Genomic DNA, 14,266 nt, shown 5'->3' on the forward strand with positions numbered 1-14,266 from the left:
CCGAGTATATCCACATCACCATCAGACCATTTTATTGGTACACTACACAGTAATGTAAAAGTTTAATTTTTTGTGATTTTTTGATTTCACCTTTATTTAACCAACTGCAACCTGGCCAAGATAAAGCAAAGCAGTGCGACACAAACAACACAGAGTTACACATGGAATAAAAAAACATACAGTCAATAACACAATAGAAAAGGTCTATATACAGTGTGTGCAAATGAAGTACGACAATATGGGGATGAGGTAGATTGGGTGGGCTATTTACAGAATGGGCTATGTACAGATGCAATGATCTGTAAGCTGCTCTGACAGCTGATTCTTAAAGTTAGTGAGGGAGATATGAGTCTCCAGCTTCAGTGATTTTTGCAATTCGTTCCAGTCATTGGCAGAAGAGAACTGGAAGAAAAGGCGGCCAAAGGAGGAGTTGGCTTTGGGGGTGACCAGTGAAATATACCTGATGGAGCGAGTGCTACGGGTGGGGGATCCAATACATTATATAGTACACTTATCATAATTTGCTTGCAATCCAGAGAGGTTAGAAAAATGATCTAGATACTCTATGAGGCTGTGGAGGGATCTAAATTGTGGATTTAAAAGAAACATTAATCATCAGCGTACAATGAAACCTTTGTTTGAAAGCCCTAGATTTCTAATCCCTTGATATTATTGTTCAATCTGATTTTAATAGCTAACATTTTGATGGCCATAATAAATAGATGTGCCAATAGTGGACAACCTTGTTTTACGCCTCTTGACAGTTTAAAACTTTCTGAGAATTAGCCATTCTTTACTATTTTACACCTAGGGTTACTATACATGATTTTAACCCATTTTATAAGAGATTCTCCCAAATTGAAATGTTCCAGGCATTTATATATAAACTCCAGTTGTATTTTATCAAAAGCCTTTTCAAAGTCAGCTATGAATAGCAGGCCTTGTTTCCCAGATTTTTCATAGTATTCTATTGTTTCCAGTACTTGCCTTATATTATCTCCAATGTATTCTCCATGTAAAAAACCTGTCTGATTAGAATGAATAATGTCCGACAATACCTTTTTAATTATATGCGCTATATCTTATGCAAGTATTTTTGTATCACATCACTGAAGTGTAAGGGACCTCCAATTTTTTTAATGGACTAGATCTTTATATTTCCCACTTGTATCCTGTTTCAGTAATAATGAAATCAGACCTTCTTATTGAGTGTCTGATAATCTACCATTTACATAGGAGTGGTTAAAACATGCTAATAACGGTCCTCTGAGTATATCAAAACAAGTTTGGTATACCTCAACTGGTATGCCATCCAGCCCTGGAGTTTTCCCAGCCTTAAAGGCTTTAATTGCATCAAGAAGTTCCTCCTCTGTAATTTGTCCTTCACATGAGTCTTTCTGTACGGCTGTTAATTTTACATTATTAATAGGAGAAAATCCATACAATTAGCTTTGGTTAGAGGAGATTGAGGAGACTGAAACGAAGACATATGCTTAAAGTACTTTGCTTACTCTTTCAAAATATAATTTGGTGAATCATTGGTGACTCCGCTCCGTCATTTGCAACAAGTTTCAATAAATTGTTTTTGGCACTATTTCTATGTTGAAGATTGAAAAATAATTTTGTGCATTTTTCCCCATATTCCATGCAGTTTTCTTTATTTTTATAATATATTACATGACCAGAATTGTTACAAAGGCACTTCTGAGAAAGTTTAAGGACATTTTTTATGTGATTTCATTTCTATTTCAGGCTTTGTTAACGAGTCATTGGTGTAAGAGAAAATAGTGCAGTGGTTACACTGTTTCTTATAAACTGTGTGAAAATGACTTTATGTTGACGTCTCATAGAAGAATAGCAAAATAGGAGCTTTTTTAGGACCCATGTTTCCAACAGCTGTGATGCACTATTTTATTGCCTGATGGGAAAGCCTATTTGTTTTCGACAAGTTGAGTGTTAAAAGAAGTTTCATTAACAGAATATAAAACAAGTAAAACATTTAATAATACTTTAATGAGCATGACAAAAGCACCGATATTTGAATATGAGCTATTTAAAACAGTGGGTTTGGGAGAGAAACTTAATGCCAAGGCTTCACTTTCCAGTCATTCACAGCCCATTGGTTATCGGAATCCCCATTTTATAACCTCATTAACAAGCCCACAAGTCACAATTGGTCATGCAGTATGGGATTCCACAAAGGAATGAATTCAGCGTTTCTCTCATCGACCAAAGACGTCAGAGATCCCTTTGGTATGGCCTATGACTCGGGTCTCAGAGGTGCATCAGAACGGCCCCCTTGGCCCAAGTGGTTTAGCCAAGACTGAGACTGAGGATATGAGTTCATCGGCAGACTCAACTTATGTTGGTGATAGCCTTGGTTCTGTTGAAGCTTTTTAATAGACCACTGATCTCAGACAGAGCTAATAATAAAATCATTCACAACATCATGGCTTATGATGTCAACATTTACATGAGTTAGTCTAGCTAGTTTCGGTAGTTACTCATTTTTGCAAATCTGAATACTGGCAAATTTGTCACATATAATTTTTCCACATGCTTACCCTCTCTGTTCTACTCTCCCTTCTATAGATGGCCATCACCTATGGGAGACAGAGGCCAAGGTTGACAAGGACTCCTGCAAGTCTGTAAGTTCAATAAACAAGACATTCTGCATTTTTTATAGGTATTTCACAGCAATGTTTGTGTTAGTTGGAAGACACTCTGCTGAGTCTCTGTTACTCTCTCTAAAACACCCAGCATATGACCTGTGTCTGGAAAAGACAGTACAGTAGACACACTTCTGATTATTTTCATTTCTGTATTAAGGATACTCCTGGGGAAACGGTGTTGAGCAAAAATATTTCAAAAGGTTCTGAGGAGTTCAGCGTTTCCTTGTTGGAGTGTATGTTTGACAGGGTGTGGTAGCTGTCTTGGTCTGGTATGGGGGGGGGGGATTGGATGCTGCCGCAGGTATGCCAGGGGCCGGGGGAGTCACCCAGAGCACTCTTTTCTTCTGGGAGACTGGGACTGAGACTAGGCGATTAGAGTGTGTATATAGTTGAAGTCGGAAGTTTAAATACACTTAGGTTAGAGTCAAGTACAGAGAGATCTTTGATGAAAACCTGCTACAGAGTGCTCAGGACCTCAGACTGGGGTGAAGTTTCACCTTTCAACAGGACAACGACTCTATGCACACAGCCGAGACAACGCAGAAGTGGCTTCGGGTCTTTGAATGTCCTTGAGTGGCCCAGCCATAGCCCGGACTTGAATCCAATCGAACATCTCTGGAGAGACCATAAGAAAGAAGATTCTCTGGTCTGATGAAACCAAGATTGAACTATTTGGCCTGAATGCCAAGCATCACGTCTGTGAAGAATGGGAGAAACTCAGAAGTGCGGAAGTTGGGTATGAAGCTACAAGCTTGGCACACCTGTATTTGGGGAGTTTCTCCCATTCTTCTCTGCAGATCCTCACAAGCTCTGTCAAGGATGGATGGGGAGCGTTGCTGCACAGCTATTTTCAGGTCTCTCCAGAGATGTTCGATCGTGTTCAAGTCTGGGCTATGGCTGGGCCACTCAAGGACATTCAAAGACTTGTCCCAAAGCCACTTCTGCGTTTTCTTGGCTGTGTGCTTAGGGTCGTTGTCCTGTTGGAAGGGGAACCTTCGCCTCAGTCTGAGGTCCTGAGCGCTCTGGAGCAGGTTTTCATCAAGGATCTCTCTGTACTTTGCTCCGTTCATTTTTCTCTCGATGCTGACTGTCTCTGATAGTGAAAAACATCCCCATAGCATGATGTCATGTGCTTTTTACTTCCTTTTACTCTCTACTTCCTTTTACTCTCTCTCTCTCTCTCTCTCTCTTCTCACTCTCTCACACACTCATACAGTATATACACAAAATACATAATCATTAGTCCAACAGTTGGAAACATCCCCATTGTTTTTGCTTACATTTAAGAAATGTTTTTCAACAGAATTGGCGGAATGAATACACCCCCGATCACACATGAAACAAGTTCACTTTCATAGCAGCCACACTGTATTCCTTCTCAACTCTATGCACTCTCCTCTCACCTTTCCCTTCGTTTGTGGACTTCAATGAACAACACATCAGCTATGTTACCTGCGAAAAAACCTTTCCAAGATAAACCATGTCATAACCGCTACACACAGCCTACATCGTTGTTCCCATATTAGCTAAAGTAACGTCCTAGTCAAAATAGCTAATAGAACTAATACGTTAGTTAACCCGCTATGATCATGCAGTAACGTTGCAGTGTAGAGTCGGTAAGCAGTTACACCGGCAGACCACGGTGGCAATACATTAATAAAATCAAAAGCTTACCTTGGACTTGGAAGAGTTCCAGTGTTGTGTTGGATAGTCATAGCCAGCTAGCTAACATAGCATCCCTTTGTTTGAGGCAGGTGTTTGAGTAACTAAACTAGCCAGCTGCATTTGCTAGCTAAGTAAGTGAACTGAAAGTGAAAAATTGACCATCTTTCTCTCTCTTTCTCTTGCTTCTCCTTCATTTTTTAAGAAATGAATTTGTTGAAAACTGTTCAACTATTGTCTTTCTCTCTCTTTGAGTCAACTACTCACCACATTTTATGCACTGCAGTGCTAGCTAGCTATAGCTCATGCTTTCAGTACTAGATTCATTCTCTGATCCTTTGATTGGGTAGACAACATGTCATGCTGCAAGAGCTCTGATAGGTTAGAGGATGTCTTCCAGAAGTTGTCATAATTACTGTGTAAGTCTATGGAAGTGAGTGAGAACCAAGAGCCTCCTACGTTTTGTATTAAGTCAATTTACCAAGAGGAGGCCGGAAGCTAGCTGTGCTACGGTTACAACATGGTGCTACCCTACAGAGTGCTGTTGAGGCTACTGTAGACCTTCATTATGAAATTCACTGAGGATGATGGTCCTCCCCTTCCTCCTCTGAGGAGGCTCCACTGATACATACACACAGATGCATACACACACACATGCAAGCGTGTGAGTACATGCACGCACGCACACACACACACACACACACACACACACACACACACACACACACACACACACACACACACACACACACACACACACACACACACACACACACACTCTCTCTCTCTCTCTGTCTGACATGTCTGACACATGCTCGTACACCCTGCTGAAAGCATACATTTCAAGGGGGTCCATGCTGGTCTATGCTGGTCAATGCTGGTCAGATGCTGGTCAAGCTGGTCCTACAATCTGCATTCAGAAAGACTGCCAGGGATAAAAAAAAAAGACTAATGAATGTGACTACCTAAATCAGGGGTGTCAATCTCATTCCACGGAGGGCCCAATGTCTGCGGGTTTTTGTTTTTTCCTTTCAATTAAGAGCTGGACAACCAGGTGAGTTCCTTACTAATTAGTGATCTTAATTCGTCAATCAAGTACAAGGGTGGAGCAAAAACCAGCAGACACTCGGCCCTCCGTGGAATAAGTTTGACACGTCACCAAAACCATCTAAACTGGAATAACCATTTCAGTAACAGAATGGATTTGTTTAGAAAAAATCATGTTATTCATCTTTGTGTAGCATAATATAAATTAAAGTTTTAATTAGTCAATCAATATACACTACCATTCAAAAGTTTGGGGTCACTTAGAAATGTCCTTCTTTTTTGAAAGAAAAGCATGTTTTCTGTCCACTAAAATAACATAAAATTGATCAGAAATACAGTGTAGACATTGTTAATGTTGTAAATGACTATTGTAGCTGGAAATACAGTGCCTTGCGAAAGTATTCGGCCCCCTTGAACTTTGCGACCTTTTGCCACATTTCAGGCTTCAAACATAAAGATATAAAACTGTATTTTTTTGTGAAGAATCAACAACAAGTGGGACACAATCATGAAGTGGAACGACATTTATTGGATATTTCAAACTTTTTTAACAAATCAAAAACTGAAAAATTGGGCGTGCAAAATTATTCAGCCCCTTTACTTTCAGTGCAGCAAACTCTCTCCAGAAGTTCAGTGAGGATCTCTGAATGAACCAATGTTGACCTAAATGACTAATGATGATAAATACAATCCACCTGTGTGTAATCAAGTCTCCGTATAAATGCACCTGCACTGTGATAGTCTCAGAGGTCCGTTAAAAGCGCAGAGAGCATCATGAAGAACAAGGAACACACCAGGCAGGTCCGAGATACTGTTGTGAAGAAGTTTAAAGCCGGATTTGGATACAAAAAGATTTCCCAAGCTTTAAACATCCCAAGGAGCACTGTGCAAGCGATAATATTGAAATGGAAGGAGTATCAGACCACTGCAAATCTACCAAGACCTGGCCATCCCTCTAAACTTTCAGCTCATACAAGGAGAAGACTGATCAGAGATGCAGCCAAGAGGCCCATGATCACTCTGGATAAACTGCAGAGATCTACAGCTGAGGTGGGAGACTCTGTCCATAGGACAACAATCAGTCATATATGTACGTTTCTTGAAATGTGGCAAAAGGTCGCAAAGTTCAAGGGGGCCGAATACTTTCGCAAGGCACTGTATCTACATAGGCGTACAGAGGCCCATTATCAGCAACTATCACTCCTGTGTTCCAATGGCACGTTGTGTTAGCTAATCCAAGTGTATCATATTAAAAGGCTAATTAATAATTAGAAAATCCTTTTGCAATTATGTTAGCACAGCTGAAAACTGTTGATCTGATTAAAGAAGCAATACAACTGGCCTTCTTTTGACTAGTTGAGTATATGGGGCATCAGCATTTGTGGGTTCGATTACAGGCTCAAAATGGCCAGAAACAAATAACTTTCTCCTGAAACTCGTCAGTCTATTCTTGTTCTGAGAAATGAAGGCTATTCCATGCGAGAAATTACCAAGAAACGTACAAAGCTGTGTACTACTCCCTTCACAGAAAAACGCAAACTGGCCCTAACCAGAATCGAAAGAGGAGTGGGAGGCCCCGGTGCACAACTGAGCAGGAGGACAAGTACATTAGAGTGTCTAGTTTGACTACTGGCAACTGGCAGCTTCATTAAATAGTACCTGCAAAACACCAGTCTCAATGTCAACAGTGAAGAGGCGACTCCGGGATGCTTGCCTTCTAGGCAGAGTTCCTCTTTCCAGTGTCTGTGTTCTTTTGCCCATCTTAATCTTTTATTTTTATTGGCCAGTCTGAGATATGGCTTTTTCCTTGCAGCTCTACCTAGAAGGCCAGCATCCCGGAGTCGCCTCTTCTTTTTTATACAGTTTGTACAAGATGTCACGACTTCCGCCGAAGTCGGTCGCTCTCCTTCTTCAGGCAGTGTTCGGCAGTCGACGTCACCAACCTTCTAGCCCTCACGGATCCATTTTTCATTTTCCATTGGTTTTGTCTTGTCTTCCTTAACACCTGATTCCAATCCCATCAATTACATGTTGTGTATTTAACCCTCTGTTTCCCCTCATGTCCTTGTCGGAGATTGTTTGATTGTATGTTTGTGCAAGTTATGTGTTGGTGCGCAACGAGTTTTGTACCCACTTTGATTATTTTTATATTTTGGTTTTGGAGTTTTGTTAACTTTTATTAAACGACTCCGTTTATACCAAGTTCGTTCTCCTGCGCCTGATTTCCCTGCCACCTATACACGCACCCATTACAGAATCTCCGACCCTTCTATGGAGTCAGCAGGAGAAAGTACCCCGGCAGTAGAGGTGAATGAGCGCGTCCAGGAGCATGCAGTAATACTTTACCATCTTGGTGCCACTATGGACCGCGTTGTCCAGAGAATGGACCGCCGGGAGAGACAGGGAGTTCTTCCAGTGTCTCCACCAGCACAACAGGGGTCTCCCCTGAGTGCCCCTTTCCCCCCTGAACCCAGTGGGATCCGTCTCTCCTTGCCACAGGAGTACGACGGGGGTGCTGCCAACTCCTTCAATTAAACCTCTATTTGGCCACGGTCCACCCAGCTCCATTGGACCGTGAGAGGGTGTCCGCACTCGTCTTGTGCCTCACCAGGAAAGCCCTGGAGTGGGCCAACACCTTGTGGAGAGAGGGAGATGCGGCGTTGGACCATTTTGAGGAGTTCACCTGCCGTTTTCGGGCAGTCTTCGACAACCCGCCCGAGGGCAGAGCGGCGGGTGAGCGCCTCTACCATCTGAGGCAGGAGACGAGGAGCGCCCAGGAGTTTGCCCTGGAGTTTAGAACCCTGGCTGCCGGCGCGGGTTGGAACAACAGTGCCCTGATCGACCACTACTGCTGCAGTCCGCGCGAGGATGTCCGTCGGGAGCTGGCCAGCAGAGACACCAACCTCACTTTCGACCAGCTGGTGGACCTGTCCATCCGGCTGGACAACCTGCTGGCTACTCGCGGACGTCCAGATCGGGGTCTGATGGTTCCATCCTCCTGCACCCCCTCTCCGATACCCATGGAGCTGGGAGGGGTGGTGCGCATGGAGACCGGAGGGGGTTTCCGCTCATGTGGCTGCAGAGGTCACACTGCTGGTCAGAGTTTTTCCAGAGTTTTCCCCGCATTTTATGCATAAGGCACTCTTAGATTCAGGCGTGGCTGGGAATTTCATTGATAGAGCGTTAGCTCATAGTTTAGGGACCCCCATTGTTCCCGTGGATGTGCCCTTCCCCATTCACGCCTTAGATAGTCAACCATTAGGGTCAGGGTTAATTAGGGAGGTCACCACTCCTTTGGGCATGGTGAATCAGGGGGGCCACACAGAGAAAATTGGTCTTTTCCTTAATGACTCTCCTGCGTTTCCCGTGGTTCTGGGCCTAACCTGGTTAGCTTGTCATAACCCCACTGTTTCTTGGCCACAGAGGACTCTCACGGGGTGGTCGCGAGAGTGCTCAGGTAGGTGTTTAGGGGTTTCCGTTGGTGCTACTACGGTGGAGAGTCCAGACCAGGTCTCCCCGTGCGCATTCCGCCTGAATATGCCGATTTGGTTCTCGCCTTCTCTAAGAAGAAGGCGACTCAATTACCACCTCATCGACGGGGCGTTTGTGCGATAGATCTCCTGGTAGACGCTGCACTTCCCAGGAGTCACGTGTATCCCCTCTCACAGGCGGAGACGGAGGCTATGGAAACATGTACCCCTGACGCAGGGATTCGGAGACATTCGGTCCTCCACTTCACCCGTCGAGTTACTTTTTTGTGAAAAGGAGGGAGGTCTGCGTTTGTGTATTGACTACCAGGGTCTAAATCAGATCACGGTGCGGTATAGTTACCCGCTACTGCTCATAGCCATAGCAATAGAGTCAATGCACGTGGCACGCTTCTTCACCAAACTAGATCTCAGGAGCGCTTACAATCTGGTGCGTATCCGAGAGGGAGATGAGTCTCCTCAAGTGTCTTTTTTGTGAAGAAGGAGGGAGGTCTGCGTCTGTGTATTGACTACCGGGGTCTAAATCAGATCACGGTGCGGTATAGTTACCCGCTACCGCTCATAGCCATAGCAATAGAGTCAATGCACGTGGCACGCTTCTTCATCAAACTAGATCTCAGGAGCGCTTACAATCTGGTGCGTATCCGAGAGGGAGACGAGTGGAAGATGGCTTTCAGTACCATCTCTAGGCACTATGAGTACCTCGTCATGCCATATGGGTTGATGAATGCGCCATCAGTCTTCCAAGCTTTTGTAGACAAGATTTTCAGGGGCCTGCACGGGCAGGGTGTAGTGGTGTATATTGAAGACATTTCGATATACTCCGCTACACGCGCTGAGCATGTGTCCCTGGTGTGCAAAGTGCTTGGTCGCCTGTTGGAGCATGACCTGTACGTCAAGGCTGAGAAATACCTGTTCTTCCAACAGTCAGTCTCCTTCCTCGGGTATCGCATTTCCACGTCAGGGGTGGAGATGGAGAGTGACCGCATTGCAGCCGTGTGTAATTTGCCGACTCCCACCACGGTAAAAGAGGTGCAGCAATCCTTAGGGCATTGCCAACTACTACCGGAGGTTTATCCAAGGTTTTAGTCAGGTAGCCGCTCCCATTACTTCACTGCTGAAGGTGGGCTCGGTGCGCTTGCAGTGGACACCTGAGGCGGAAAGGGTCCCTCTTTTGGCATTCATAGTGGAGGTGGACGCGTCCGAGGCTGGGATAGGAGCTGTGCTCTCTCAGCGCTCGGGTACGCCACTGAAGCTCCACTCTTGTGCCTTCTTCCTGAAGAAGCTCAGCCCGGTGGAGCGAAACTATGAAGTGGGGGGGCCCGGGAGTTGTTGGCTGTCGTCAAGGCCCTGAAGGCGTGGAGAAATTGGCGGCGAGGAGACTGAACTCTCGCCAGGCAAGGTGGGCCATGTTTTTCACTAGTTTTGTGTTTACCCTTTCTTATAGACCAGGCTCCCAGAACATTAAGGCAGATGCATTGTCCCGGTTCTATGACACAGAGGAGCGGCCCATGGATCCCACTCCCATACTCCCCGCCTCTTGTTTGTTGGCGCTGGTATTGTGGGAGCTGGACGCAGACATTGAGCGGGCGTCACGTGCAGAGCCCGCTCCCCCTCAGTGTCCAGCTGGGCGTCTCCCCCTCAGTGTCCAGCTGTCCGCGACCGGATGATCTATTGGGCCCACATGTCACCCTCCTCTGGTCGTCCTGGGATCGGTCGGACGGTGCGCTGTCTTAGTGGGAAGTACTGGTGGCCCACTTTAGCTAAGGATGTGAGGGTTTATGTTTCCTCCTGCTCGTTGTGCGCTCAGTGCAAGGCTCCTAGACACCTTCCCAGAGGTAAGTTACAACCCTTACCCGTTCCACAATGGCCGTGGTCGCACCTGTTGTGGATTTCCTAACCGATTTTCCACCTTCACATGGTAACACCACGATCCTGGTCGTTGTGGATCATTTTTCTAAGTCCTGTCGTCTCCTCCCTTTGCCCGGTCTCCCTACGGCCCTACAAACTGTGGAGGCCCTGTTTACACACGTCTTTCGGCACTACAGAGTGCCTGAGAATATAGTGTCTGATCGGGGTCCCCAGTTCACGTCAAGGGTCTGGAAGGCGTTCATGGAATGTCTGGGGGTCTCGGTCAGCCTTACCTCAGGTTTTCACCCCGGGAGTAACAGGCAGGTGGAGAGAGTTAACCAGGATGTGGGTAGGTTTCTGAGGTCTTATTGCCAGGACCGTCCGGATGAGTGGGCGAAATTCGTGCCCTGGGCAGATATGGCCCAGAACTCACTACGCCACTCCTCCACTAACCTTTCTCCCTTCCAGTGTGTATTGGGGTATCAGCCGGTTCTGGCTCTTTGGCATCAGAGTCAGACCGAGGATCCTGCAGTGGACGACTGGTTCCGGTACGCGGAGGAAACATGGGACGCCGCCCATGTCCACCTTCAGCGCTCCGTACTGCGCCAGAAAGTGGGCGCAGACCGTCACCCCAGTGAGGCCCCGGTGTTCGCACCGGGGTCTGGCTCTCGACCCGAAACCTGCCTCTCCACCTGCCCTGTCGGAAACTGGGTCGATCTAACTTCAGCTGGCTAGCTAACAGCAAGCTTTAACTAGCAATACAAACAGATTGTCATAGCTAGCTAAAGTTAACTGATACAAACAGATTGTCATAGCTAGCTAAAGTTAACTGATAAGTTCAATGTTAGCTAGCTAACATTAGGCTATAACTAGCAATGCAAAATGGCATTCTGAGAAAACATCACTAACGTTACACACACTTCCTACACATAAGTTAATGTTAGCTAGCTAGCCAGCCACCTAACCACAGCTAACATTAGCTAGCTAATAGCAAGCTTTAACTTGGGATCTTTTGTTTAGACATGTCACGTTAACGTTAGCTAGCTAGCTAAAAAATTATAATCCCAATCCATAGAGTAACGTTACTAGCAATACAAACCGATTGTCATAGCAAGCTAAAGTTAACCAAATAACGTTTGGCTTATTGTTAGTTAACAAGCCAGCCATCGAACTCCAGCTGGCTAGCTAACAGCAAGCCTAAGCTTGCAATGAAAACAACCTTCAGACAAAATTAGAAACATAATACCTGAATATGTAGCTAGATTCTTACCTGTATACATGGATGAAAGCTTCACGGCAGACTGCAACCCCTTTTATAAGACATCCTGTGTTGTTTCCGTTTAGTTTGCACAGCTTGTTTGGCCTGTTGTGTTCCACTGATTTCAAAACGTGTTATGAAATGAGAGTCAGTCTAGCATGGCCCGATCGTCGTCCATCACAACTTTTTCCCACTGACCTTTGTCGATAGCGACTGATAAATTCAGGGCAGTAAATGTTATTGAGAGGAGTAGCAAAATATTTGCAGTTCTCCATGGGTAACATAATATCTTTTGAAAAAACTGCAGTGGAAAGGGTCATTTACGCATTTCGAGCAGCTCATTTTATAGACACAAGATGCAACACCGCAGACCAATCCAAACTCATCTCTCAGTATGTCCAGCTCACTCATTATCTCAGCCAATCATGGCTAGTGCGAAGGTTGCTGACTTCTTCTGTGATTAAACCAACTAGGCTCATAATTTAACAATTTTATTCGTATTTACAGATGACATACACATTTGATATTAAGGCACATGAAAGTTCACATGTTCGAGAAAGCATTTCTGCCAAAAAACGCATTTTGTTAAATGTTTTTTTTTACTTTCAAAGGGCTCTCCTGTGAAGCTGTGACTTGTGACATACACCTAGTTTCCTGAACCGGTCACATTTTAGAACAAGACTAACGTAACAAAATGGGGGGTCTGAATACTTTCCGAATGCACTGGACACTCCCTGAACTGGATATAAAATGACAGTGCAGGATAAAGTGGCTGATTTTAAGAAACATACCTGATGGCCATCTGTGACATATCTCAGGTGTGTCTTTACTTCGCAAAATAAATGTTTCACGATATTTTGGCCAGTTTTGTGTGTACACCCTTATTGATATCACTTGTTAAATCCACTTCAGTCAGTGTAGATGAAGGGGAGGAGACAGGTTAAAGAACGATTTTAAGGCTCGAGACAATTGAGACATGGATTGTGTATGTGTGCCATTCAGAAAGTGAATGGGCAAGACAAAATATTTAAGTGCCAGGTGCACCAGTTTATGTCAAGAACTGCAACGCTGCTGGGTTTTTCACACGCAACATGTGTATCAAGAATGGTCCACCACCCCAAGGACATCCAGCCAACTTGACACAATTGTGGGACGCATTGGCCTCAACATGTGCCAGCATCCCCGTGGAATGCTTTGGACACCTTGTAGAGTCCATGCCCTGACAAATTGAGGCTGTTCTGAGGGCAAAAGGAGGGGTGAAACTCAATATTAGGAAGGTGTCCTTAATGTGTTGTACACTCAGTGTATGTGTAACTATCAGTCTCTGTTTGCATCTGTGTGCATTGTGGCAGACGGCAGGGAGAGATGAGGGGAGTGGTGATTGAAGGGATATACCTTGCAGCCTGCAGTCTCCACTCCTGAGCCTTATATTGACTTCCTGCCCCAACGAGGCGAGCCTGTGGATCATTAAGCCAGGGAGTGCTTGGGGATAAAAGAGGAAGCGGCCTGCACAAAGGGGCAGAAAATGGAGAGGGAAGTGAGTGTTGTGAAGAGTGTTGTGAAGAAACGTATGTGGAAACATATGTGGGAACCCCACACCCATAAAACCTGCCACATGTGGTGGAGAATGCGGGGACCCCAAACCAAGCTCAATAACGAAACAGACACAGAGCACCATGGAAGCATTGGTGAAACAGCTGTTGGAGGCGAACATAGCCCAGCAGGCTATGTATTGGGAGCTGCTGGAGGAACAGCATCAGCAGACCGCTCTCCCTGCGAGCTAAACTCAGCCAGCTGAAAGCCGTCCAGGCCGGCAGGGCGGCAGGCGCAGCAATCTCTCATCCCAAACCCAATAGGTTTATACTGAAGCTGAGAGGCTGACGACATTGAGGCTTACCTCCAAGCCTTTGACAGGACGGCGGCTAGGGAGAAATGGTCCCATGAGCAATTGGGCCAGCCTGTTAGCACCCTTCCTGTCAGGTGCAGCACAGAAGACCTATCAGCACCAAAGTACGTTCATCTCTAGGAGACAGAACGCGTATCCCTCCTGAGCGGTATGTCGGCTGCGTGGTCCCAGGAAATTGGAAATTTCAGCCAGCTGGAGTTCTTGGCTGATTTATTTTGATCTTCCCATGATGTCAAGCAAAGAGGCATTGAGTTTGAAGGTAGGCCTTGAAATACATCCACAGGTACACCTCCAATTGACTCAAATTATGTCAATTAGCCTATCAGAAGCTTCTAAAGCCATGACATAATTTTCTGGAATTCTCCAAGCTGTTGAAAGGCAC

At 45.3% G+C, this 14,266-nt stretch overlaps 1 protein-coding gene across 1 annotated transcript in view; it reads left to right on the top strand.

The window, feature by feature from the left end:
• The window catches only part of nfatc1 (nuclear factor of activated T cells 1), a 55,957-nt gene that overhangs the window by 23,566 nt on the left and 18,125 nt on the right, over positions 1-14,266 (top strand). The window contains exon 7 of the mRNA XM_024441868.2: positions 2,593-2,648. Within this exon, the coding sequence (XP_024297636.1) occupies positions 2,593-2,648 (56 nt within the window). The remainder of the gene's footprint in view (positions 1-2,592; positions 2,649-14,266) is intronic.

Source organism: Oncorhynchus tshawytscha, linkage group LG13 (genome assembly GCF_018296145.1).
Source record: "Oncorhynchus tshawytscha isolate Ot180627B linkage group LG13, Otsh_v2.0, whole genome shotgun sequence".
NCBI lineage: Eukaryota > Metazoa > Chordata > Actinopteri > Salmoniformes > Salmonidae > Oncorhynchus > Oncorhynchus tshawytscha.